General features: G+C 51.6%; 8 protein-coding genes across 8 annotated transcripts; 3 read left to right on the top strand and 5 right to left on the bottom strand.

The window, feature by feature from the left end:
* Nucleotides 1-1,436: 1,436 nt before the first annotated feature.
* Nucleotides 1,437-5,234, bottom strand: M406DRAFT_276166 (uncharacterized protein). Its single transcript, XM_040918271.1, has 4 exons — nt 5,101-5,234; nt 4,333-5,012; nt 4,060-4,273; nt 1,437-3,925 (listed from the first exon to the last, which is right to left on the bottom strand). The coding sequence occupies exons 1-4, from the start codon at nt 5,161-5,163 to the stop codon at nt 1,706-1,708; spliced, it is 3,177 nt and encodes a 1,058-aa protein (XP_040776454.1). The 5' UTR covers nt 5,164-5,234; the 3' UTR covers nt 1,437-1,705.
* A 378-nt stretch (nt 5,235-5,612) lies between these two features.
* Nucleotides 5,613-7,868, bottom strand: M406DRAFT_257954 (exocyst complex component Sec6; the record flags this gene model as incomplete). The annotated part of the gene is made up of 1 exon (XM_040917203.1): nt 5,613-7,868. One exon carries the CDS (start codon nt 7,866-7,868, stop codon nt 5,613-5,615), a length of 2,256 nt encoding a protein of 751 aa, XP_040776453.1.
* A 1,559-nt stretch (nt 7,869-9,427) lies between these two features.
* On the bottom strand, nt 9,428-10,506 carry M406DRAFT_329397 (uncharacterized protein; the record flags this gene model as incomplete). Its single annotated transcript, XM_040920421.1, has 3 exons — nt 9,428-9,456; nt 9,849-10,282; nt 10,412-10,506. 3 exons carry the CDS (start codon nt 10,504-10,506, stop codon nt 9,428-9,430), a joined length of 558 nt encoding a protein of 185 aa, XP_040776452.1.
* Nucleotides 10,507-13,751: 3,245 nt separating this feature from the next.
* M406DRAFT_67931 (uncharacterized protein) lies at nt 13,752-15,197 on the top strand (the record flags this gene model as incomplete). The annotated part of the gene is made up of 1 exon (XM_040925111.1): nt 13,752-15,197. One exon carries the CDS (start codon nt 13,752-13,754, stop codon nt 15,195-15,197), a length of 1,446 nt encoding a protein of 481 aa, XP_040776451.1.
* A 460-nt stretch (nt 15,198-15,657) lies between these two features.
* M406DRAFT_321967 (NAD(P)-binding protein) lies at nt 15,658-16,888 on the bottom strand. The gene has a single exon (XM_040919581.1). It carries the CDS (start codon nt 16,694-16,696, stop codon nt 15,719-15,721), a length of 978 nt encoding a protein of 325 aa, XP_040776450.1. The 5' UTR covers nt 16,697-16,888; the 3' UTR covers nt 15,658-15,718.
* Nucleotides 16,889-20,256: 3,368 nt separating this feature from the next.
* On the top strand, nt 20,257-20,547 carry M406DRAFT_321966 (uncharacterized protein; the record flags this gene model as incomplete). The annotated part of the gene is made up of 1 exon (XM_040919580.1): nt 20,257-20,547. A coding segment is annotated over one exon (291 nt), but the record flags the coding sequence as incomplete, so codon positions are not given.
* Nucleotides 20,548-21,980: 1,433 nt separating this feature from the next.
* Nucleotides 21,981-22,304, bottom strand: M406DRAFT_256443 (uncharacterized protein; the record flags this gene model as incomplete). The annotated part of the gene is made up of 1 exon (XM_040917102.1): nt 21,981-22,304. The coding sequence occupies one exon, from the start codon at nt 22,302-22,304 to the stop codon at nt 21,981-21,983; it is 324 nt and encodes a 107-aa protein (XP_040776448.1).
* A 742-nt stretch (nt 22,305-23,046) lies between these two features.
* Nucleotides 23,047-25,586, top strand: M406DRAFT_345886 (uncharacterized protein; the record flags this gene model as incomplete). The annotated part of the gene is made up of 3 exons (XM_040922127.1): nt 23,047-23,083; nt 23,171-23,395; nt 23,483-25,586. 3 exons carry the CDS (start codon nt 23,047-23,049, stop codon nt 24,169-24,171), a joined length of 951 nt encoding a protein of 316 aa, XP_040776447.1. The 3' UTR covers nt 24,172-25,586.
* Between the last annotated feature and the right edge of the window lie 376 nt (nt 25,587-25,962).

Below are 25,962 nucleotides of genomic sequence, written 5' to 3'. Positions count from 1 at the left end.
TTCGTCCCCCTGGTTAGTGGAAATAGACTTTGCAAGGTCTCGTGGGCATGCCTTGGTAAATTCTGGGAAGAAGGTTAACGAAGAGACGTGCTTCTGCCGTGACTAATCTCTGACGTCCCGTGTCTGTCGATTACGTTGTATAAAAACTGTGGTAATGGAAGGGCTCGACGTTGCCTAGGTGCTACTACTATTTATAGTGCATAGACTAGGCAAGACGGTCTAAGTGTAGTGCTTCAGGGATAATGCTTGGCAATGAATGGCATGAACCCTCTTGAGGTAACCGTTCAGCCGCAAGACACTTTACTTATACGTAAGATTTGTTTGCTCTTGTTAAATTTGAAAGATACTATTGAGTAATCATCGATGCTGCTTATATATCACTAATTACTCACAGGTCTGCCTGCCTGCTGATCAGTCCTGGCCTCTACACAGCATAATCGAGACTGCCCATTTCAATACACATAGATACAGCCGAGACACTCATTCAGCTATTCTTCATTGTTATTCTCCACATTCTTTTCATCTTAAACTACAAGGTCCGTAAAAAGAAGAGAGGAAGATAAAGTGAGAGAAAAACTTATCGCCAGAAAAGGGGACAAGGGAGGCAGAGGAAGTCTTTCCCTAACTTAGAGAATCTAGTACGTAAGCATATATTTTTCCATGCGCACCAGAACAGCTCAAGTTTTCCAAGGTCTACTGTTGTAATGCAATCACCTTGCACTCCTTCGGTTTGTGTTGCGCTTAAATTCTTAGTAAATTCTGTGTGACCAGCCCTTGGAGTCCTTCTCGGTCTACCACATGATAAACTCTTACAGCTCTAGTCCGAGTTTCGGCAATGGATCTCGCAATCGCTTTCACACCTTTAAGCCCACCCAAGGTCTTGCATGTCCTAAGATCTTCAAGCTTTCTTGTTTTCCTGGAATGAAAGGTAACTATCAGGATGTCACCAGCGCGACAGATACTTGGATAGTGAAAGGTCGGCCGTTGGGAAATTCACTAGGAAAAGGGGGTTGGGGAGGGGTGTTGGAGCGGCAAAGGCAGTTGGGTCTGGTGAAAAGCCGTCGATCAAGATGTCAAAGATACAGCAAGAACTCGGATCTTCTATGAGAAGAGGGAAGGTGTTGGCCATGTCATTCGAGCTTAGGTCTAATTAGCGCTAAGCCTGGTCGCAACCTTTGGGACAGGCACTATTACGGATGGCCTCGTTTTGGGGACAGGTATGTGCTTATCACTGACAGACAGATCCCTCGAAATAATCACGGGAAGCACCTCATTCAATATTGACAACATCCCGGTCAGCCAGGCCATGTTTTGGGTCAGGCCAGGGTCTGGGTCAGTATAGTTGAGATCCGGAGAGCTGCTTTCAGCCTGAACAGTTCGTCTACGGACAGCTCACGGATATCAACAAGTCTGATGCCCCTGAACAATCTTGTTCTGCCATAGTATGAACGCTGCATGGGCTGATAAACACAGTATGAAGGATCGTAAAGAATGCTCCGTGCGCTCATCGCTCTTACAAGGATCGCTCACCGCCGACGAATTCGTAGAAGTCATACTTGTCGTAGCCTGAATTTCCCAACGCCAGTAATCTATATGCATATCACCCAAGTCTTGTCATCATCATTGTTTATAACTGGACCAGATAACGGAAAACACAGGGCTGCTAATAGAGCTCTGCAGCGTTTCCTCCCGAAGCAGACGTACATCATCCCTCGGTGGTGTCCATTGCATCCCCGCCACTCTTAGTCGCCTTGGCTTCCGCCAATTTCTCAGCCTTCCAGGCCTCGATCCTCTGGCGCAGATCATCCGCCGGGATGACATCCTCGATCTTCATGGGTACTCGAGTGAAGGGGTCTAGCTCCACAGAGAGTAAGTGCTGGACGATGGTAGACCTGTCGACGATGCTCTTGGATGGCAGAATGACCGGATCATTCATCAGGATGCCCATGACCGGATCCTCAAACTCCTCAGGAATCTCGCCGAAGTCCAGCTCGGCCTGGTCCAGCTCCTCCTTGGTCTTCGCGATCCGGGTTTTGAGCTCATTCCAAGCATCCAGGTCCTCCTTTGCCTTAAGACTCCTCCTAGTCATGATATCTGACGCCCTGTCAAATGTCGCTGCCTTGTACGAGCGACCGTCCGAGGCAACGGCTTCCACGAAGCTCTGCGCATTGCCCAGGTTCAGAAAAATGTCCACTAAGTCTGGAAGCAGCGTCTTAGGGTTGAAGTGGTACTTGTTCGCATTCTCCACCTTGAGATTCTGGCTCTTAGGGCTGACCAGCATGTCAAGATTGAAGTCAAGCATACCAGCCAGGCGTCCCACGATTTCAGGCAGAGTGAATGAGTCGCAGAGGGCCTTTGTGAAAAGTTTCATCATGGCCACCGTCTCGTTTGCTAACTGCATGTATGATGTGGCCTGATTCTCGAGGGACGCTAGTTCTTCCTCCTTTTTCTGACGGTCTTCCTGTGCCAGGCTTTGGTTTTCCCTCAGTTCGATCTGCAGGTCGTGGATCTTGGGGAATTTAGACAAAGCTTCATCCAGAACGTATGTTGCATCGTTCAGTAGAAGATTGACAAATCGAACGAAAAATTGTCGGTCAACTCGGCTTTGGCGGCCGAGCTGGTCTTTGTAGAAGTCATTGGACCAGACACACTTGATGATCTGGAAGATCTCGTATCTGATGTTGAATTTGTCGTAGAACTGAGTGTGTGCACCGGTGGACTCGCACTCGATGTAGAACTTCATAACCGAATGAAGCAGGTAGCCGTTGGCAAACGACGAATTCGTCAGGGCATCGCCCAGGACGCCCCTTCGCAGATGATAGGTCGGCCAAGTTCCTGAGTAGAGGAGACTCACGAGCATAGACTTGAGATATGGGTTTCGCACATATTCAGAAGACTCGAGGAAGGTGAGACATATGGCAATCATCTCATCGCCGATGGCAGACAGTATGATTTGCGGGATATAGCGGAAGACAAATTTGAAGTTGTCGAGAACGTCCTGCAGTGCATACTCGGGCAAGCACTTGAACGCCTCTGGTTGCTCCTTTGGCAATGGCAGTGAGAGTGGCTTGTCAGGTTTGTAGTCTGTTTGGCTTGCCACACGCAGCAGCCAAACACAAACATATCTCATGAATTGCAAGGACCGCCCCTGCATCTTCTCATCCAGGAGACAACCTTCAATAGCGTACTTGAGCGAGATGGCTCTCTCCAAGACGTCTGTGTGCCGTCGGACTCCTATGTCGAACATCGCAAGCTGCTGAGGGGAGTTGATGAATTTCTGTCGCTCGGCTTCCAATATTTTTAGGTGTTTCTCATAGTATTTTATGTCCTTTTCCAAATTCTTGAGTTTGGAATTAGTGGCCTCACTACCGTAGTGGTGAGCAGCCAAGGTGAGGAAGAAGATCTCGGAGATGAAATTGGAAGTTCCGTCGAGTTTCTGCGCGTAGAATCCGTCCGACTGTGCCTGGTCTGCATTAAGCTTGGTCTCTTCCTTGATGTCGATGCGCGGACTCCTCCTAAAGTACCCGACATCGATCCTGTCGACCTTCGAGAAGGTAGAGTCCATGAATGGCTCGCACAGATAATCCAGGACTACCGTGATGTTCATCATGAAGCCGTCCGAGGCGACTTCCTTGGGGTCCACCTGTATAGCCCTCCTCTTGTGGTTCTGGTTCATTATGTAAGCGAACCAATCGAGAAGCTTGTTCCGCGTGTCGATGCTGGCCCGGACAAAGGCGTTTATGATGTCCTTGAGATCTAACTGGTGTGTGTTGATGGTAATCTGGAGGGCATTCTGGGCATTTTTGACCGCGCCGCGGTCGATAGTTCGGGGGCCGGCGAAGTAAACCTTTGTAACTTCAGTCTGCAGTGGAGATATCCGGAAAAACGGTCCAAGTAGACTGTGCTTCTCAATGCCGGGGGCAGACTGCGCCATGAGAAACATTGGATGGCTTGCGAGTGCATCAAGTAAGGGAGGGAATTTCGAGTACAGTTTCAAGGCCTAAAAACACAAGAATTAGTGCACTATTCGAATTATATCGGTTAGGAACGTGAACGCACATTGACATGAGGTTTATAATTGTCGTTCATGGTCAGCTTCGACAACCTTGTACTGATTCCCACCATGGCCTTAACGAAGACTTCCGGTAATGAATCATCTTCTGGGAAGCGCGCAACTGCTTCCTGCAAGAAATCGAGGCAGATCCCATGCTCATTGTCGATGTCTCGTAGGAGATAAGGTACAAGGGTGTCGTGGTCTGCGTTGGACTCGCGGCTGTAACAGAGTCATCAGAGCTACGAACGCAACGTAAGGCACAGTGCAGTGTAACATACCCAAAGAGATCTGGCAGAGTCACTGCGAACAGACAGTAGCTCATGCACAGACGCTTCGCCTCTGACAGGACGGTCTCCTTCTCAGGCGTCGGTGCTCGGAGCATCTTCCTCGCCTGTACCACTCGCTTCCAGCAGGGCAACATATAGTCCATCAGTGGCTTGTCATGTGGAAAGGCACTGGCTCCTTCAAGGATGGCCTGCTCGATGACATCGGCAGATAACCGCAGCGGCCCCTCCGGGTTTTGTTCCTGCAATTCCGCGCTCACACCAGGAAGATACGTCAGCTTGCGTCCATGGACGTCGGTCTGCCGAGACTCGTCGACCGTGACCCGGAAGATGTGGCTGATAGTCTTGTCGGCCCATTCCTCCGGGGATTCGGTCGCGTTTCGCTTGGCCGGGGCCATGGTTGGTGTTGTGCCGGGGGTTGGTGTTGATCTTCCTGAGCCAACGCCAAGCTGTGTGAAAGGGTTTGGGGCTGCCCCAGTCGATGATGCACTGGATGCCTGGGGTGTGATGTTGATCTTGTTTCGCTTCGGCTCGGGCTCGCTTGTCTTTACAACGCCAGGCGCCGGTGTTGTCGGAGTAGAGGTTGCAGGACTATCTGATGTTGAGTCACCACCTTCTGCCTTTGGCTGGGCAGGCGCTGAGGATCCAAGCTTGGCAAGGCGACGCTGTCGGATCTATATAGCAAACATGTCAGCTTTGCTAATCACTGGTGGGCCAAGTGAGAGGCGAGCCAGAACCCGAGGGGCGCTGAGTTAGCCATACCTGTTCCATCTTCTCCTTGTCGGGAGCATCTGGCATGCTTGGGGGCTGATCGTTTGGGTCCATCTTGCTGTGCCCGCTCTGGAGGATTCGACGGCGTGGTTGGTGTGAAGGAATGGATGTGGCGGATGCAGAAGAATCGCACCTCAAGTGAACGATTGTTGTACGGAATCTGAAAGAACCGCCGTGGCTGATAAATGCCCTGCAGCTAAGCCAGGCCGAGCTGCCAACGCGGGCAGTCTTCCGTCATTGGCTTGTGCCCTCAGGGTCCGCTAACATTGAGGTTAGTAAGCAGTTTGACATCCCTGTCGTCCCGGATTTGAGCTGCCGCATTACTTACTAGCAGCAGTACACCTCTACGGTCGGCTCTTTATGCTTTGAGGTTGGATATTCTGGGACGGTTAAGATTTGCAACTTGTATAAAGTCTCAATGCAGACCAGATGAGCGACCCTAATTCTCCTCCAACGCCCAAGCTTTATCATAGGACCTAAGAAATGAATCACCATACATATTATTACTTAATCTTCCCCATGATGGTTTCAAGACCTCTGTCCACCGTGATAGTTGCTGCCCTGCTCTTGACAGAATTCAGCATGCTTCTCTCATAGTCGTCGCGCGACTTCAGGACGGCCTCAACCCAGCCGAGCTGCAAGTCCCAGTACGTCTGCTTGAAGTTTTGGAAGATATCCGGGATCGCCTCCTTGGGCTGGGTCAGCAGCTCGAGGAAATACTCGGTCGCCCGCCACGTCCCCTTGATCGCCTCGCCAACGTCTGGCCTCTCCAACTGGTCAAAGAACTCAAACGCTGCCGATAGGTCTTCGAATATCTTATCGGGAAATGGCTCTGCGCGCTTGAACTTGGCCCCCTTGTTGCGCACCGACGACAGGTAGCGAACAAGCAACTCGTCCGAGAATATCTCCACGAATATATCGACAATGCTGTGGTGCAGCACCATCTTGTAATCCTCAACATAGTCCTGGAACGTCACGATGATTTGCTTCATGACTTGGTTGCCGTACCATCTAACCGTGAAGAAGTCGGCCATGACAGCCTTGAAGTCGACAGCGAAGATGAGGTGCGCGAACTTGGTGATGCACCATGTGCTGAAATCCACGTAGCCATCGCGAAGGGATGCGATTTCCGCTTCTGCCCGCTCCATGTACTGCGGTGACACCATGGGCTCAAGCTTCTGCCTGAATCCCGTCAGGTAGGCGGCACGTCCTTCCTCCTCGTTGTCGTCGATGCAGGCGATCTGATCGTTGGCGGTTGCGACCAGCCAGTCGTGAAGCGTCTGGAAACCTTCCAGCTCAGGTTCCTTCCCGGCCTCGTACCGCAAGGCCTCCTCCTCCAGCATCTTCTGCCAGTTCTGTTGCCTTTGTCGCAGTCTCATAAACATAGCATCAACCACTCCCTCGACGACGTCCGTGCGCTGAGAGCTCGCTGCGCCGTCGAGCTGTTCCCGCAACATCCTCCACATGTCGACAAGATTTTTGGTGCGAAAATATCCGTACTCGTCTGCGTCCAGATTCCCGCCCTCGACGTTGCGATTGACAAAGTCTTTCCTTTCTTGCGCGAAAATCCGGTCCATCCATTCGTCCAGGAATTTGATGATCACCGATTGGAAATCCCGTACGAGTTCCGTTTCTCTATTGTCGATGACGTGAGGCGAGAGCTGGTCTTCTGTCAAGCCCAGCTTCTTCATCTTCTTGTAGTATTTTTCTGGCCAATTGATGACCTCGAGGGCGTTTTGAGAGCTGCGGTCGGGGTCGTCCACGATTTCAATGAGGAAGTCGTGCATCAGTTGGTGATAGATCTGTGCGTATGTCTTGAAAATCTTCCACTTTTTCGGCATTAATGGCACCATGCCGATTCTCACAGCGTTGAGGTCGTTGAAGTACCATTTCATGATCTTGTCCAGCTGGCTCGGGTCGGCCAAAAATTCCTCCCGGCTTGCATCAAATTGTGATTTCGCGTATACCTTTACTGCCTCCAAAAACTTCTCTTTATATCCACGCACTGTCTTGGCCCCGTCTGTTATGCTCTGGAAGCGTGTTGCCATTTCCTTGTGGTCCTTCAGCGCTTCTTGCAGGGCCAGCACCCTCTGGTCGCTCTTCTCTTCGGCCTCGATGATGACTGCGAAGCGCACGACTAAGCCGTTAGTCTCAGAGGTCACTAGATTGATCAGGCTCATGGCGATCAAGTTGATGTTCTCGTCGAACCATCCAATCGCCCCATCCAGCCTCTCAAAGTAGTCCTCCAGAGTCGACTGTAAGTCCCGCTCGCCCGTCCTTTGTATCTGCTCGATCGCATCGTCGCGTATGTTCCGCAGCTGCGTGAGCTCGTAATGTATGGGTAGTAGGTTCGGCATGTTCTCCTGGTCCGCCTCGTCCGCCCTCAGCATGTTCTCGACGCCCGTCAATCGATCGTTGAACATCTCGAGGTTTTTTCGCATCTCCTCGACGGCACCAAAGTTCCGGTGAGCCTGTGACACGATATTGATGGTTTTAAAGTCCTTGATCATGTTCTGTGACTCGGCGCACAGCTTGTCGATCTTCATCATCTCCTCCTTGATCTGCTGCACGGCCTTCTGACCCTCTGACAGGCCGTTCATACCAGACTGTGTCGTCTCGAGCTGTTCGCGCAGGCCGCTACGGAGCTGAGCGTCGACCGCGCCCTTCTTGCGCGTGAATTCCTGCTTCAGCGCCGCGATCTTGTCGAGGTCATCGGGGATCCGGAGGAGCTCCGAGAGCTTGATCTGGGCCGCGTCCATTGCGATTTTGAGAGAAAGAGAGAAGCGCCGCTCTGGCAGGATTGTGGGATTTACACCATTTCTTGAAAGAAGAAGCAGAATGGAAAGAGAAATGCTGGCTGCAGAATCGGGTCGCGGAAAGTGATAATGGTGTCTCAAGTGATGGGTTGACGTCCCAGGTAGCACAGCGACGGCCCCTTGAACCCAGAACCCTTGCAGGCCCGCCCCCACATTGACATGTGAGCTGCGCCTGTTGTCGCATATACCCGCTATAGCGGTAGACCTCAATTACTTCATCCCATATCGTAAAATCGAACATACTCCACCATGATACCCTTTGTAGCAAGCTTCACCCAACCTCACCAACACCAACCTGCTTGTAACTTTCTCTGCTGGATTTCTTACCAAGTGCAATCCAAAACAATTATCACTATGAGCACAAGATGACTTCGTGAGGTTTAGCGTAGAAGTGTTGTTAGGCAAATCCTTCCGTAATGACATGAGGCCTTCTGGAACAAATAGATCAGTTACTAGCAACAATATGGCACATAACATGCATTAGAGACCAAGGATAATGCTCCATGCTGCTAAGGAGTGCACGGCTGGTTTGGGTTTGCATTGCTAATATCATTTCTACCCTGTCTAAGGAAAGCAGCCTTTGCATCTCAGATATTGACTCGGCCTGTCGTACCAAATTTGTTTCCTTTCGCCAATGTTCATGCTGCTGCCGATAGTTCCTACATGGTGGGCTCTATGGATCTCGTGCATCATATTCTCCAAATGGCGGTGGTAGAAGAAGCGAAGCTAGCGATACTCATGTATTCGACTGGCAGGGAGGGTTCAATCATGTCTGGTAAGTCGCAACGCGGAGATCTTTGGTAAGTGAAAAGGATCTTCGATATATGTGACCACCGCGCACCAGAGGATGCGATTGTGTGACCATGATAACTCACATACAGACCAAGAAAAGGATTCAATACTGACTATAAGCGTGTCTGAGGTCTGACTGTGGTGGCAGGCCGCAATATTGTCGGACGGCTCTAGTCTCGAGCCAATTACACATATGGAATCCTCGAAAGCGAACCGCCAGACCCCCGCGCCTTGGGGAGAAACCATTGTCATCATCTTTAACTTCCCTGAAACGAGCTCGTTCCCGAATTTCTTCTAGTTCTACTTTGTCTACCTTCATCTACTGATGCCTAGTCCCCTTCAGCCTCTGACAGATATTAACAAAGCTGCTCAGCATATGTGTAAAGCATGTGTTTTCGAGCTGCCTGGTTGTTTACCGATTTATATTGACTCTGCATTGTATTTCTTTTCATGATTTAAAAGGGCTCTTGCCACTCTTCATTACGCAAGGGACCAAATATTTCTCAGCTCTAAAACATTGTTAATTATGATCCTCTCGATCTTGATCTCATTTGACTTCATGAGACCTGGATCTCTACAAGAACAACGTTTCTCCTGAGGTCGACTAGTCCTTCGCTCTGAGTTCCCCTTCTTGCACCAATTATGAATCCATTGTACGATCTGTTCACCACTATTCCCTATCATGAACTGAGTCCCCCTGTTTCATAACCTCAGAAGTGTTCTGTCTCTTTCAGACCATCTGGACGAATCACACACATCCTGCTTGCCATCATGCCACCGACGAAGTTCATCAAACAAAGTCTTCTGCATTGTCGATGAAGTGAATAAGGGTCTCCAAGGCAGGGTTCTGTTGGCGTAGTTGTACAAGAGTGATTGCCCCGGCTGGTCGAGAAACCTCATTTGCTAACTCAGAGGAGTCACCCTCTAACATAATTCCGCTCCAAACTTGGTGGGAAGAAATCCCACGAGCGTCGGAGGAGATCTGACCGTCGCCATGCCCGTTCCTTTGTGCAGGACGGGGATGTCCTAATGGAAGTGGCCAGACGGAGCCTCCATGGCGCGTGTATGTCAGGCCGCATAGAGAAGCAGCTTTGTAGCTTTCTCGACATTCTGAGACAGAGGGCCACCCACACCCCATCTCTTCCGTCTCCTGTTCCGCTGGAGTCTCGATGGAGACGAAGTTGGGCCTCTTGTCTCTCTTTTCTGGGCGCATCGCCGCCTCCCGTCCTCGGATACTCTCTTTTAGCAGCCTCGCCTTTCGCAAGATGGCGTGATTACGGGCTTCGACGTACTCGGAGATATTTCTCGGGAAATACGGAGACTTTCTAAGCCCCAGGTGGCCGGCAGCCTCTTTCATACGCGCGAAGTCGACGCGCAGCTTTTCCTCTTCGCTTATCCAAGTCGTTGAATTGGTCCAGGAGCCATTTCCGCCGCGGGACTTGGAGTGTACTTTCTCGTCATCGTCGTAAAAGGGCCAGGCAGCATTGGAGAGGGAGGCCGGATATTGGCTCTCAGCGTACTGGGCGTGGCTAGTATAAAGGTGTGTGCTGGCGAATTTAGTATTCCTGGTAAAGGAACGTCAGTTTTATGTCCCTGTGAGGACGCAACTGCAACATCATGAGGAAGTGAGGTGTGGGTAGTGTAGCTGAAGCTGAAAATGAATGTGTCCTGAGTGATCCGATAACCCTGCTTACAGATTGGCAGATGCCCGATGGTCATTGCTCACAGGCATCTCTTGCATGGCCCGAGGAGCCTGTGGAGGTGTCTTGTTGAAAAGAGCACCAGACATCTCTGTAGTGTTGATGGAACAGAAGCTGTCGTCTGATGTCGTGGCTCTGTTGTTGGTCGAATTTTGTTAGAACGCAAAAGGCTGTTTATGTGCAGAGTTCACATGCATATGGCACAAAAGAGATTGGCAATCAATACCCAAAACTGATTGCACTCCAATTCTACCTGATAGTGAATTGAGGCTCACTTGCCGTGTGAAGAAAAGCAGGAATCGTGGTCTGCACAATGTCTAACTAAGCTGTATGTGAAATTGTCCCAGGTGTGGAACTTGAGAATAACCCATCTCTTCGGGAGTTCTTTCATGGCTCTCAAAGTCTCATATTTTCATATAACTTGATTTCCGTGCGTTTGCTTCTCATTAAATCATGGCAGATGTAGTCTTCTATGCTTCACATGGGGACATGAGTTAAAGAGATTTCATAAGTACAAACATTGCAGTAAGCAAATACACATTTAAGTACAGGCAGCTTCAATATGCAAATTACTGAGTTGATGCGCTATGGAAGCAAGAGAAAAGAGAAACGGAGGGAAAACAGCTGGCTAGGTGAGGCTTTCCAGGCAGAGGGTGCCTGGCGGTAGTGGGGGCCAGTGACTCACTGGCCCTCGCGCATTCAGGCTGTCTTGGTCATGAAACTTTTTTCAATTGTTTCTGTCTGATCATACTTCAATGCTCATGGTCATAATTACAGAAGCTGGAAGATTTTCGTTTGGTTATAATGAAAGGGAATGCGTAATCATGTACTTATACTGCCAGGTAAAGGCAGAATGTGTCATTGCTTTTCCTACAGAAACACTCGCAGTCAGACATTAATATCTTACGCTGAGAAAGAAACATGAAGTACCATACCTAAGTTTCAAGGTGAGTTTATGTGCTCAAGTATCTGGGTGGTGTCTAATCATACGTTTTATGAGTTCTCAAGTCAGAAACGGAGTAAGCCTTTTTTTCTTTTCTTTCTTTCTCTTTTTGTGTCCCTGATGTAGAAGGGCCTTAAGAGAATAATAATGCTGTATCTCTGGTCTAGCTTTTGGAGCTGTTTAATTTGCCCTAAAGATGTTTCCTCAATTGCTTCGGCAAATGGTATGTGTTGATACTTCGCACTAGAAGGTGAACCTTAGTGTGTCTATTGTGCGAGTATCGGGCTTGCACATGAATGTGAGCGTCCCCAGCACACAAGTCCTGCTTCTAACATCAACCTGGAAGGAGAGATCCTCCCAAGCACATGGTTTTCTGAGTGAGACAGGAATTTTGACAAATAATTGATCCAGTGCGTAGATAGGAAGATAACCCCGCGGTCTTGAATTTCTTGACATATTTTTGGATCTGAGGTTATGCTAATAAAAGCTCCGAACTACTCAAGAACTCAGTGGTTAGATAAGTAGGGACATATCAAGGGTGTGAAGTTATTCCTTCCCGACAGCTGCCGAGCTTAGAAGAAATCAATATTTGGGTCAAAGGCTTGAATTAGCAGACAGGATCACGTAGTCTCAGGGCCTTGGTGCAGCCTGCGTGCGTAGGAAATTGTCGGCAGACCACCACTGGTCGGGCATGGTGCGCTCCCAAGAATAAATCCTACTTAGGCGTGACGAGCAGCCGAGTAGAATGTGCCAATCTAACAAGCTTGAATCCCATGACCGGAAGGGGGGAAAGAGTTCAGGATTGGATACCAGGTTCTGTGCACATCGCTGTGATTAGAGCATCTGGGATATAGAGACGTCTTTCTTCGAATCGGTGGCATAATATCGTCTCCTGTATCTTCTCACTGCCTCGTCCACTGCCAGTCGGTTTGCGTGAACGTCGGATTTGAGCCCCGTATAGTTTGTTACGTGGCTAATTTGGCCGATTTGGAGGCCCGGAGTGACTCTTATTTTAGAGTCTCACCTGCGCTGCCCATCTTACCGTATGTGGACGATGGCTTGCACGCTATTGGCTAGTTTGTCGTGTGGCGTATTCGGTAGGCCCTGTCAGTGGCACCACTCCTTGAACAGGTCCTTGAATGGTTGTACTTGAATCGAATGTAAATCCTGCAATCAATGTGCACCCAGACAGCGATTCTTCAGGCAAACAGATTTTTTAGTATGTTTACTAGAACAGCTTTCTTCTATTGAATCGATTTCTGTCTCAAGGGCCAAGGCGCTGAAATGGAAAACGACCACATATGGCTGTTTCGTGATTCTTATTCATCGGCCCAGGGGCCATCGAAATGCTTACTTGACAAAGAGATGACGTGGGCAGATCTATAGATCTGACACCCTTCTCCTACAGGACGAATTACAACATGTTGACACGAAAGAGAGGGGGACGGAGGGAAGGGGCGGAAATAGGGCAATGGCAGGGTTCGGTGCCACAAAATAGATTTCTGGTACTGTCCTGGTATGGAGGATTCTTACTTGCATGAAATGGAGACAGCTCGCGATCGTCCCATATCCTTGACAGGGAGCATGCCCAACATGAGTAGTAAGCTTATGGGGACTCCCAAGGTCTGATCTGACAAATCCTCAGAGGCATGGGCCACATTCCGAGTCTAAGGCCTTGGGATCGAGGCCGTACTCCATAAAGCCTTCGAAATAGCTGCAGCCAAGGCACCTATAACAATATCATGTCGGAAAAATACCATCTCGGCCACACTAACCGGCCGGCCGAGCCGCAAAAGCCTTCAGCGATGGCCCAGGGGTTGTTTGGCCGATGGAATCAAGCCCTGCCCTGAGTAGGTAGGCTACCCTTACCCCAGATGAGGAGAAGGACTGCCAGGTTGAGGATGTTTCTTGTCTGCATACCCATGAAGAAGGGGCTGTGAGCCTCGAAGGATCACGGCCCGCACCACGTAAACGCACTCTAAGTATGGTATCGAGCTTTTGGATACCCAACACACAATGCAATGCGCCATCACGGTCACTCGGACGGGTTGTCAGCCTCCAGAGGTCCTTACTGGCCATTGCCTGGCCTAGACAAGCTCCTTCGCCAGGAGGACAAGACGACCAAGAGCTGGGTGCGGGAGTAGGCGACCAGCAACACCAGACGTCTGCACAAATGATGCTGTGTCTTCCTGATATATAACCAAGCTCTTGGCTGTCACAATGTCATCCACAAATCCACTCACTCCATCATCACTCACCTCATCTACTCTCCACCCTTTTCATTTGGTCATTTCCACTTCGGCTTCTGCGCTGGTCGCTTACTTATTTGCATCTTTCATCACCGCCGATCAGCCTCTCAAGGTCAATTGGTTTCTTGACTGAGTCATCAAGATGCGTTTCTTCGCCATTACCACGGCCCTCTTCGCCGCCGTCGCCGTCGCGGCCCCAGGCAAGCACGAGCACGGTGGTAAGACCGAGCACTCTGGCAAGAAGGGACACCACGGTGCAACGGCACAACACGGTTCCAAAGCCCACGCGCGTAGCGAGGTCGAACCCCGCTTTTCCTTCTCTGACCTCCTCAAGGACGGAGAAAGTGTCATTTCCAGCATTCTCAAGCAGCGTGACGAGGGTCTCGACGCCCGTTTCTCATTCGACGACCTTATCAAGGACGGTGAGAATGTTCTGGGTAGCATCCTCAAGCGCGATGAGGGTCTGGACGCTCGCTTTTCCTTCTCTGACCTCCTCAAGGATGGAGAAAGTGTCCTGAGCAGCATCCTCAAGCGCGATGAGGGTCTGGACGCTCGTTTTTCCTTCTCTGACCTCCTTAAGGATGGCGAGAGTGTCCTGAGCAGCATCCTCAAGCAGCGCGACGAGGGTCTCGACGCCCGTTTCTCACTCGATGACCTTGTCAAGGATGGTGAGAGCGTCTTCGGCAGCATTCTCAAGCGTGATGAGGGTCTGGATGCCCGCTTTTCCTTCTCTGACCTCCTTAAGGATGGCGAGAGTGTCCTGAGCAGCATCCTCAAGCGCGAGCCTGAGCCCAAGGGCCATGGCAAGCACGCTGGTGGCAAGCACGGCCACGGCGGCGCCAAGCAAGACGGTGCCACCCAGCACGGCGCAAAGAATGCCAAATCCAACGCCATGCAGGCCCGCTTCAGCATTGGCGACATCCTGAAGGACGTTGAGAGCATCCTCAAGCGCGAGAACACCCTATACGATCCCATCGACCGCATCCTGCCCCGCGACAGCCTCGATGCCCGCTTCTCCTTCTCTGACCTCCTGAAGGACGGTGAGAGCGTGCTCTCCAGCATCCTGAGACGCGATGGTCTCGACGCCCGCTTCAGCTTCGGCGACATCATCAAGGATGTCGAGAGTATCCTGAAGCGTGACGGCCTTGATGCCCGCTTCTCCTTTGACGACATTGTGAAGGATGGCGAGAGCGTTCTCTCCAGCATCCTCAAGCGTGGTGAGCAGATCGACGCTCGCTTCAGCATCGGCGACATCATCAAGGACGTCGAGGGCATCTTGAAACGCGACAGCGGCCTGGATGCCCGCTTCTCCTTCTCCGACCTGCTCAAGGATGGCGAGAGTGTCATCTCCAGCATTCTCCGCCGCGATGGTCTCGATGCCCGCTTCTCTTTCTCCGATCTGCTCAAGGATGGAGAGAGTGTCATCTCCAGCATCCTGAGGCGCGATGGTCTTGACGCTCGCTTCTCCTTCTCTGACCTCCTGAAGGACGGTGAGAGCGTCATCGGCAGCATCCTCCGACGCAGCGATGCGCTCGATGCCCGTTTCTCCTTCAACGACATCCTCAGCGATGTCGAGAGCATTCTGTAAACGTCACGCTTCTCTACATTTAAAGTACGGTGTCTTCGGCACCCTTTTCCCTTTTTCTCTTTTCCTGGTTGTCCTTTGCTTCTTCCTTGTTATGAATGTCTTTGATCGCGGGCGTTTGGAATATTGGATTCAAAGAGGCAAAAAAACACGTGGGCTTTCTTTTGTATGGTAGGCTAGCGGTCGGCGGTTTTGAATAGTCCTGCATATTATATTGAGAGTATTAGTGACAAGGGGCGCGTTATGGTGAAGCTGAAGGCGGGACTTTCAGATGAATGTACGATCAGTGAAATTGACCCTGACACGCTCTTTGCAATACAATCTAGTGTTTGGACTTTTCAATTTTGGATTTTGTTAGTCTGCGTTCAATGTCACGGTCCGGCTCTCTTGAAAGGTTTCGACGGACAATGCCGGCTTACTATCATTTGTTCGAGTTACAGATCACTTATGGAGCCAATGAACTGGATGCGAAAAATGGCGTCTTGTTTCTCCTTTCTGAGTTGAGAAGCTGGAATGTAGCGCAACTATGCCGAGACCTTTACAATGAGCTTGCCAGTAGACTTCCTCCCTGAGAGGTCGTCATGTGCCTGCCCAACCTGCTCCAAGGTGTACTCCTTGCCGATGTCGAGCTTGACGACGCCCTTGGCCACCAGGTCCAACAGCTCGGCAGACCTCTTCTCAAAGTCCTCCCTCTCGCTGACGTAGACGTCCAGCCTGGGCCTTAGGAGCTTGACGTTCTTCTTGCCGAGCTCAAGTGGGCGGAAGTTCTCGATAGCGCCTGAAGCGTTTCCAAACGTAACCATGGAGCCCTTGATCCGGCAGGACTCGAGGTCGTCCTTGAACGTGGCCTGACCGATGCCGCTGAACACGGCATGGCAGCCCTTTCCATTCGTGAGCTTCATGACGGCTTCCAGAACGTTGTCCTTGGAGTAATTGACGACGTGGTCGCACCCATGGCTCTTAGCGATCTCGATCTTCTCGGGCGTGCTCGCCGTCCCGATGACTGTGGCGCCGAGGTGCTTGGCCATCTGCACGATCAGGCCGCCTGTGCCACCGGCGGCAGCGTGCACGAGAACAACCTCGCCGGGGCGCACCTCATGGGCATCGGTGACAAGGGTCCAGGCGGTCAGGCCCTGCAGGATAAGGGCGGCGCCCTGCCGGTTGGAGACGCCGTCGGGCAGGCGCATGAGGCGCGAGGCGGGAACAGCGCAAAATTCAGCCATAACGTTCTGGGCGTAGCAGGCAACGCGGTCGCCAACCTTAAGACCGTAGGAGGCGGGTACGTCGGCGCCCAGGGCCTCAATGACGCCGGCGCCTTCGCGGCCCGTGACTGCAGGGAAGCTGGTAGGGTACAGCCCCGTGCGGAAATAGACGTCGATAAAGTTGATGCCGGCCCATTCTATCTTGACGAGGGCGTCAGTGGAGCCCAGCGTCGGCTTGGGAATGTCGCTGACGTGCAGGACGGACGAGTCCCCCGTCTTATCATAGACAACAGCCTTCATGGCGAGAGCGGCGTGAGTGTGGAATGAGGAAGTGAGGATGGATGGCCTGAGGCTTCTCGATATGGCCTGTATTCGAGTGACGGACCTGAACATAAGATAGCAGATGTAAGGAAAGAAAAGAAAGAAGGACGTGGGAGAAACGATTACTGTAGGGGATGCTATATATCTGACAAATTCTGGAAGGAGGAGGTAAGATGGATGCTGGTGGCTCAAATGCGGGGCTATCTTGAGAGACAGCAATTGCTTTGTCACCCTTTGGCGACAGTGAGGTTGCAAAATGCAGGAGCTAGTGGCTAGCGTCATAGTACATCCATTATAAAGTAATTTGTGGTCTTGTTCCATTAAGAGACCTCACCAAAGCAACTTATTTGTGCATTCATATAAGGTTACTTGGTCCAAGTATCAGGTTCTGCTTCAAGTGATTCGAATGCTTCTTCAACGTGCCCTTGGTTTGTAGTGAAGGTGGTCTCTGCTACACAGGAATACTTCGTAGATTTAGGATGGAGGTCAGAGGGTCCCTTTCCCCTAAAACCCTCCTGCGTACAACCAGCCCCTCTAGAAATTTCTTTTCTAGGCACTCATATCCTGAATTTGACACTCAAAGAGTACTTGGAGTACATACATACTCAGGCTTGAGCAATTGATTAGAGCAATGGCATTATGCAATGCCATACTGAGTTATGAAGGAAGTAAATAAGAGGCAGGAAGCTGCCACTCAGAGCTACTTGCAGCTCTCCCTATATTTCTTCTATGGTATTAGTAATACCCCTAGACACACTTGTCTAGAATCCACTAACAGCTTAATGCCCCACTTGTAGCTAGCCACTGGTATGACGGAGAGGCTGCGCTGATTGCTGTTTGGCCCCCAACAGCATTAATAACCATTTGACCAGACTTATGAACCTGACACTGTTTATGGGATCAGTGTTGATCCGAAGGACCACCAGATCAGAAGTAGTTGCTCATCCATCGCAAAGTGCTAAATGTGAAGCTCATCCCGGATGTTAGAAATGGATAAAATTGACGTCTATCCAGTATTTGCGTCTACTATATTTTTTTGAACAGCAGTCTGGGTCTTTTCAGCGCATTGTAACTGTCTTGTATCCCCACCCCGCTTTTTCTCCTCCTTCTTTCTTTTTTCTTCTCCTTTCCTTTTTTTTTTATATATATAAAAAAATCGGTTTTACAAGACCGTCCAACAGGCCACATCCTAAGTACTGAAGAGTCAAAAGTCCTACAAGCGCCGAGGTACATTTCGAGCCTCCTCAATGTTGTGCTTCTTTTTTTCTCATTATGTAAATGGTAATAGACACTAACACACTTAGAGACCTGGCTTCCGGTGCCTATCAACTGTGGCGAGGCCGGGTCGGGGGAGGCGTGTAGGTACGTGGGCACATTCGCTCTGCACGGGGCAGGTTCAATGTTGTGCGTAATAGAAGTCGGGCCGTGACTGAGGCGGAGGACCGGAAGGGAGTTGTGTTGCTGTACCAAAAGCACGAACCACGATCAGTATGAATTTCGTTTTCGGATCGACGGACTTACCTAAAACGCCTAGGAAGTTGTCAAAGCACCCATCTTGCCTCCATGGGCAGTGACAATGCTAGCTAGTAGTATGGAGGGATTCAAAGGAAAATGGTGTCCGTTCGGGTTGCTTCTCAGCTGGTGTCAATATCCAACATGTACAGCAGACCGCCTGCAATGTCATAAGGAAAGGCGCTTGTAATCAGGAAGGGCAAAGAGCATGCTCATCTCCCATTGAAAGACGCTTCTGCGTAGGGCACGAATGCAACGAAAGCTGGGTGATGGGTCAAAAACACGGAGAATAGTCATGGGGAGCAGACCCAGATCGTTTTGAAAGGTATCAAACACTTGATATATGGCGAATATTTCCTCTGAGATGAGAGAGTAGGATTGAAAATTTCAGACCAGAGGCGTAGATCACAGGATACCGCGACGTAAGCTCCTCAATTGGCTGCATATAATTACATGAAAATGACGTTACTATGATGGTCACACAAAAGAAACTCACAACCGAGGGCCAACTCACAGAGATAGAACATGTGCAGGAGCCACCGAGGATACTCGTCACTTGAAAAGTCGATCATTTTGCTATACTTACTTGGGTATCCTCAGCTACTGTAGCCAAAGGAGGTTAATGGAGAAGAAGCACGAATACTGGAAACTCTAGAGCGTCTCCGCTATATGTAAGACTGCACGCTCCCACCACCTAACTGCATAGACCTGTTATGAGAATGAGTAGATTGATGCGCTTGTGAAAGTAAGGAGAGGGATGGGAAACAGAGGGAAGAAAGGGTTGGCTAGGTGAGTCTATCCAGGTGGAGGGTGCTTAGCGATAGTGGGGGCCAGTGACTCACTGGCCCTCTCACAAATGTGCCCTTGATCTGGCGGGACGACGCTTGGAGCAGGACGTGGCTCTACAGAAAATTTCGAGGTGTTTCCCGCTCTTGTCTGCGAAGAGCTCGTCATGACGCCTACATTTTGCCTCTTGGTGGCTGAGGATACCTGGGTATTGCATACTTTTCGGAAACAGACGCTGACCAGTGAATGAGTACATAACTATGGGATCTCGGGCCCAAAAAAGATACATGGCCCATGTATCCACGAAAGGGAAAGACATTCTTATGTGCTGACTAAAAGTGTACATAGCAGGAAAGAAAGAAATTAGGGCTTGATTGTAAGCTGCAGAGATGCACGAAGTCTAACGAAGACACGTTACTGGAGCCGCTTTTCCCTCCGCCATCACAAGCCAAAACAATTATCATTGTTCATTGCTCTCATACAGAGCTTCTCAGAAGAAGCTTTAACACTTACAGTACAGGGCATTGTCAGCTGAGAACCCCGAATTTCCACAGACCACATGTCTGCGCCAGAGTTTGCAACAGAAGCCAAACGCGAGCACCCCTGGCGGCCCTCAAGCTCCATACATCTCAGCGTGCACCACCGCCGCTCCAGACCATCCGTCCTCCATCCAGAGCTCACGAAACGAGAACAGTACCGAAAGGTCCGCTCCAGACCATCCGTCCTCCATCCAGAGCTCACGAAACGAGAACAGTACCGAAAGGTCCGCTCCAAAGTCACATGCCTGCCAATGCTGGTTCGAAGCGGCCCGCATCGTCAACTTGTGCCGCGAACGTCACCAGGCCCACGCGCAAGAGACAGTTCAAGGAGTAGACGGCGTGAACAGAGATAAAGGAACAGGGAGTGTGAATGCTCTTGGTGATCGTCATTTCGTCCCGAGAGGTGTCGCAGAGGGAGCCAGGCTCTCCGTACCATCGCCGCCACCGCCGTCGCCATCACTCCTTGTGGCCGAGACGCTCGACACGCAGCACAACCTGGTCAAGGTCTGGGGTGTGGTGAACTTATGCCACCACGCCGAGGAGCATCATGGCTCGCAGATGCTGCCATATATTTCTGAGGCAGTGGATATACTTCTGCGCCTTTATGAGATGGCTATTAAGGCAGTCTCGTCATCTTTGCTTAAGATGCAACCGTCGACCAGCACGAAGAACCCGGCAGGCCAGCAGCGACTGCAACTGTAGGACCGCAGAGAGACACGCCTACTTCAGAACATAGTAGAGAACAAGTCCTTTAACTCGGGAGTATTTGTGGGTGAGTTGGAGCTGGACGTGGCCGAGGCTGCCATCGTCTATCAGGAGGCTCTCAGGCATTCCCTCTCTGGTCTGGCGGTTGTGTTGCACGATATTCGCGAGGAGGATTTCTGGCAGGGACAACTTGACGAGAAGAACGCACTTTTCGACAGGGTGTTCACTGAGCTCAGTGATCGGCACTCTGAATTGCTGAGGAATGTGGACGCTCTGCAGACCCAGTAAGCCCTTTGGCAACGAACCAGAGCTGGAGGCGGGAGCAGTGATTATCATTATTATTATGAGGAAACCTTGTAGAACGTCCATGCCAGATTTTCAGACCTTATACGCCCGACCTGCCCAGTCGAACAGCATCGCTCTGTGCAATTCTTCCGCCCTCCTGATTACGTCGTCAATCATTGCATAAGCTGTGTTGCCCAGCACTGGAGCGTAGCCTGCCTGAAACTCGGAACCATCCAGTCTCTGGCTTCTCCGTCCCCAACCATCAGTTGTCCACTCCCTGGTACTTGCGAGCGCCTTGAGCTCGCCCAAAATTCTACCCATCCGCAGCTTCAGGATCCTCATTATAGCTACAGACTTCGCCTTATCCTCGACCACCAGCGCCTCGATACACAGCTCGCAGCTCGCCCCCAGCGCGGGCGAAGCGCAGGGCGGGGCAACGGGCGGTCTGCGGCATGAGCGGCGCAGGCGTCGTGCCGAAGAGCTTGGAACTACGTCTGGCGTGCCATGATTCATTGAGGTGACATGATTCTTATCCATCTTCTGTAATGATTTCAATGACTGCCGATACACATCCTCGAATAGGCCCAGCAAGCGCTCTGCGAGGCGGGCAAAGTTGAGAAGCACGGGTCGACCTGAGGCGAGGCACGATCGTTGAAAGCTGTGGCCGGCGCAGGCGAATAAGCGGCGCCGCTGCGTTGTGAGATCCTTCTCAGCCTCGAGCACAAGGTCTGTCGGCGGTGCCAGTGTTGTGTGTGCCAATGCCTGCTCCAGCTTGGTTATCTGCTCAACGATAGCCGCATAGCAGTCTGCCTCCGGGAAATAAGGACAGGCAGGGAGGTCTGTCTGGGGATATGTATCTGCGAAACTGGACACAGTAGGAGTAGCTGCTGTTTCTGCTGTTTCACCAGTCATGTGCGAAGGCTGGTGACCTGAAGCCTAGGAGCATGCTGGCGTATACAGCAGCCCATTCAATGCGCGAGGGGCAGTGTCTTCTTGAATAGGGACCTGATAACGTGGGCTGCGAGAGTCAGCCGCTGCACGCAGCGGCTTTCTGTAGGCAATCGCGTAGTTTGCCCTGTTAGGACCACCGCCTGCGTCAACAGGAGCCTTATAACTCGCAGACCAAGTTTTTGTTACCCCAGTAGCGATAGGAACCTGATAACGTGAACACCAGGGACTAGCAGCTGTACCTGGTGGCTCGTCATAGGTATTTCCTGTGGGAACCATGTAAGGAGGAGGAGGAGGAGGAGAAGACGGGACATGACCAGGACTTCCCGTGCCCAGATCTCGGGTGTTGGTGTCTACCGCCTGGGCGTCACCCGCGGCTGGGTGAGGCCGTTGGGGTGCCATTTTCCTGCCTCTGGTCCGGCGTGGTTTTCCTGTCGCCTTGAAATCATTTGCTATGCCAGAGTCTTCAGTTAGAAAGACGGATCTTTTTAGTGTAGTCTCAAGAGGTGATACTCACTCCAGCTGATAGATTCGCTCTCGATAGTTCCAAAGGGCGGAAGGTCGCGAATTCGCCCTGGTCCCTCTTCGAAATCCTCTGGGGCGTGCCGAGGCGGGTTGGGTCTTGTCTTGGGCCTGCCCACAGCCCTCCACTCGCTGTACACACAGCGAAGATTTCTCTGGGCGCATCGCGTGCATCTTGGCTTGTCCTGACTACACCTAACCTTGACCTTCTGGCATCGGTCACATGAGTGCCGGTACTTGGGTACCGTGGGAGCACGCCCACCAGAGATGATGCGCACCGTCGGTTGCATATCAGGTGTGGGACGCACAGCACCTACTTCCAGGGCCGAACCCCCATTTTCAGAGGACTGGCTACGTCCGCATCCGGGAGGTCTTGTGTCGCTTGATACTGCTGCCATTGGTGCTGCCGTTGGTATGAATATGGTCTTGGTGTATTGTTATGTTTTCTTTCTTGCGATATATTATGTGAGAAAATTGTTGCATATGGGAGCGGTCCGTGTTCCTGTGTGTGTACCCCGCGGTTTGCATTTTCAGAAACCACCTATCAGAAGCATACTCGCGATGGGTGCCCAAGAAAACGCCACCAAATCGTCCAGATACTGTGTGCATGTAGATGATCTTCCTCCCGCCACGAGCTGGTCAGGCTGACAGAAAATTCGAATAAGGATCCATACTTTGAAAAACAGGCCGAAAGTTGTGCTCTCAGGTAGCATTCGCATACGTGGAGCAGAGCAGCGTATCTTTTCAACAAGATCTCGAAAGACACAGCAATGGGGAAATGGAAGGCCGTGGTCAAAGTCTCCTATACATTATTAGGTGTATAGTACATACACAGTGCTATGTACAGTATTATAGTTTGTGCTATTGCCCTGGGCCCCTGTTTTGAGTGCCTAATGGGTGATTCCCTGCCTGCCGGGATGAGCTTCGAAGCTATGAGCTCCCAATTAGCATGCTGTTGCTGTCCCAACATTTTCCCAAACCATCCTCCGACAACTCCACGCAGAAGAACGATACGGGTCAATTACTTGAGAAATGTCTGGCTCAATAACGATTGCGCTCGCAAATCGAGGTAGATATAATCCCCCACCCCCTTGTCCCTTTTTCTCTCTTTCCTAAGTGGCCTCGAAACTGACAGAACATACCCTCTCCGGGATAGTACCCAAGAGGCCCCTCCGGAAGCTTCCTGCTTCCATTGAGGTGCCCAACGATGCCGAGATCGAAGACGTCAAGAAGGTCATAGCCCGCCAGGCCGGCGTCAAGGACTTCAATCGCATCGGCCTGTTCTACCCTTCCACCAGGAAGAGGATCGCGGACCGAAGAGCGCTGGTCAATAACCAGCAGGACGTCATTGACAACGGGCAGATTTTGGTCCAGGATCTTGGTATGTGGTTCATGCAAACATCGGGGCTGGAGCTCTACCAGCACTTCTTTAGTAGCTATGTTACCGTTCTGACATATTCTTGTGTAGGCCCTCAGGCTTCCTGGCGCACTGTGTACCTCGTCGAATACCTCGGCCCCATCCTGTTCCACGCCTTCTTCTACTACCTTCGCCCGCAGCTTGCCAAGGTTATCCCCTTCTTCTACAAGGGTGCCGATGTGACGCCTCTTACGCTCGTGCAGAAGGTCTGCTTCTTCATGTTCATATCCCACTTCGTCAAGCGCGAGCTCGAGACCGCCTTCCTCCACAAGTTCGCGGCCAATACCATGCCCGCCAAGAAGATCGTTGAGAACTCACTCTACTACTGGGGCACCGCGGGCCTACTGGCTGCCTTCTTCATCTACTCGCCAAAATCCCTCGCGAACCGCTCGGAGCTGGGGCTGGTGGACTACGTCGGCATCGCCCTGTTCTTCGGTGGCGAGCTGAGCAACTTTGTCGTGCACAAGCACCTGGCTGGACTGCGCAAGCCTGGGAGCACCGAGAAGGGTATCCCAAGTTGCATCGGGAGCAGCCTAGTCACCTGCCCGAACTACATGTTCGAGATCATCGCGTGGATTGGCATGATCCTGGTTTCCCGGGAGTGGTCGGTTGCGCTGTCCATCGCCATCGGTACCAAGTACATGGCCGCCTGGTCGCGGGACAAGGAGGCGGCGCTGAGGGGGATCTTTGGAGACAAGTACAAGAAGAAGAAGTACACTCTGTTCTACGGCTTCTACTGAGCAAAGCAGGAGCAATAGTATTGGGCTGTCTGCAGCAAGGACGAGGACGAGGGAATTCCATCTCGATTGCGCCGCTGCGTCTGGGAGGATCTTTTCATTCTCTGCTTGTAGATATCCTAGACTGAAAATCATAAGCTCACAGCTATGGGACACTATATCCAAACCCAATTGCAGGCTAGTGGTGTTTATCATGTAATCGTAAATCATCAAGTCATTTTGAGAGGTGCAGCGTGTAGTCAAGATCATGATGCGCTCTTCCATAGGAACCGCCTCAACCAGTTCGGAGTAGCAGGGGACTGCGGCGGCTTTGTGGTGTCCTGCGTGGCGGTTTCGAGCTGTGTGCTCTCGACGGCGCTGGCTCCCTCTGCAGGATCGTCGGGTGGCAGAGGAATCTGGGCTGGCTCGATGTCCATGGCATCTGCAGGGGGTACCGTCAGCGCCACCTCCTTTCCCTTGCCCTTAAACGCTGGCCCAGCAGCCCCGGGGCCGTCCTGTCCCTCAGCATCGGCCATACGAGCATCTCCATCACCATCACGATCGATACCAACCTCCTCTCTCTCCTCGTTCTCGTCCTCCTCACTGCCACTCCAGCTCCCACTCCCGCTCCCGCTCCCGCTCCAGCTGCCCTCATCACTGCTCCCTCTCCCATCCCGCCCAACCAACCTCATCGTCTCCTCGAGCACCAAGAAGTCCCTCTCCAGCCTCTCCGCCCAGTTCTGCACGTCGCCCAGCTCCTTGACCTGGCGGCTCCCCTCCCCCAGCACCCGCATCAGCTTCTCGTCCTCGCTCCGCAGGCCAGCCAGCGCCGCCCGCACGTCCCGCTCCTGGCGGTCGATGGCGGCCTGGTTGGCGTGCAGCAGGGCCGCGCGCGTGGAGAGCTCTGTGTCGAGGGTGTTGCCCAGCGAGGCGACGAGGGCGGCGCGGGCCTGCGCGGTCTGGGCTTCTTGGGCCGGGGTGGGGAGGTGGGCTGGGTTGGTGGGGGAGGAGGGGATGGTGGTGGTGGATGGGGCGGTGCCTCCATGGGGAGGAGATGTCTGCGGGTGGGGGTGGTGTTGGTGTTGTTGTTGGTGGTGGTGAGGATGAGGATGGTGGTGATGGTGGTGGTGGTGGTGGTGGAGTTGGTGGCCTGGCGGGGCAGGAAATTGTGAGGCTGACACGGACGACGATGCCGTGGTCGACGGGCCTCCTCCGCCTCCTGTTCCGGAGCCTGGAGAAAGTGTGCTCCTGGGCGAGGTAGACACGGTTGTGGTTGTCACCGAGGACGATGACGGCTGGGCGGGGCTGACTGGCCGTGTTGAGGAGGACATGATTGCACGTAGTGGTTGGTTAGACCCTTTTCCCCCTAGCTTATTTGTCTGGTAACAAGTCTGCTTTCTGATGGGCGAGTACAGATGTCTGTAGAGTGGAGAATAGTCTCTCTATGTTTGTATGAAATAAGAGAGAGAGAGAGAGAGAGAGAGAGAGAGAAGTGACAGGGAGAGAAAATACGCAACGATAATTGATGGTGATAGTAGATGAGTTGGTGACAGGGGTGTCAGGTGAGGAGCGGCAGATGATATACTTCACATGCAGCGCTACTGTAGGTCCATGCAACAAAACATCCTCGCTCTCATTATGTTATCAATTTTGACATTGAGGTAATCCATCATCATTACTATTAGGTCCCAAATTTTGCTTTCTTTGGGCAATTCATAGATGGGATTTCAAATCGGTGGATGCAAGTCTATCAGCTACCTCCACCAGTCTTCTTCTTGGGAGCTGGGCACTGCATGTTCAGATGCGAGGCATAAG

The sequence above is a fragment of the Cryphonectria parasitica genome (genome assembly GCF_011745365.1).
Source record: "Cryphonectria parasitica EP155 unplaced genomic scaffold M406scaffold_4, whole genome shotgun sequence".
Taxonomy (NCBI): Eukaryota; Fungi; Ascomycota; class Sordariomycetes; order Diaporthales; family Cryphonectriaceae; genus Cryphonectria; species Cryphonectria parasitica.
Note: the sequence above shows the minus strand (reverse complement) of the source record. Positions and strands in the feature narration are given on the sequence as shown.

What these genes read in the sequence shown, in the direction of transcription:
- M406DRAFT_276166 (XM_040918271.1), bottom strand. Translation starts at nt 5,163, where the DNA reads ATGGACCCAAACGATCAGCCCCCAAGCATGCCAGATGCTCCCGACAAG. An exon ending in ACAAGGAGAAGATGGAACAG is followed by an intron (nt 5,013 to 5,100) that starts GTATGGCTAACT and finishes TTTGCTATATAG; the next exon opens with ATCCGACAGCGTCGCCTTGC. An exon ending in ACTCTGCCAGATCTCTTTGG is followed by an intron (nt 4,274 to 4,332) that starts GTATGTTACACT and finishes ACTCTGTTACAG; the next exon opens with CCGCGAGTCCAACGCAGACC.
- M406DRAFT_321967 (XM_040919581.1), bottom strand. Translation starts at nt 16,696, where the DNA reads ATGAAGGCTGTTGTCTATGATAAGACGGGGGACTCGTCCGTCCTGCAC.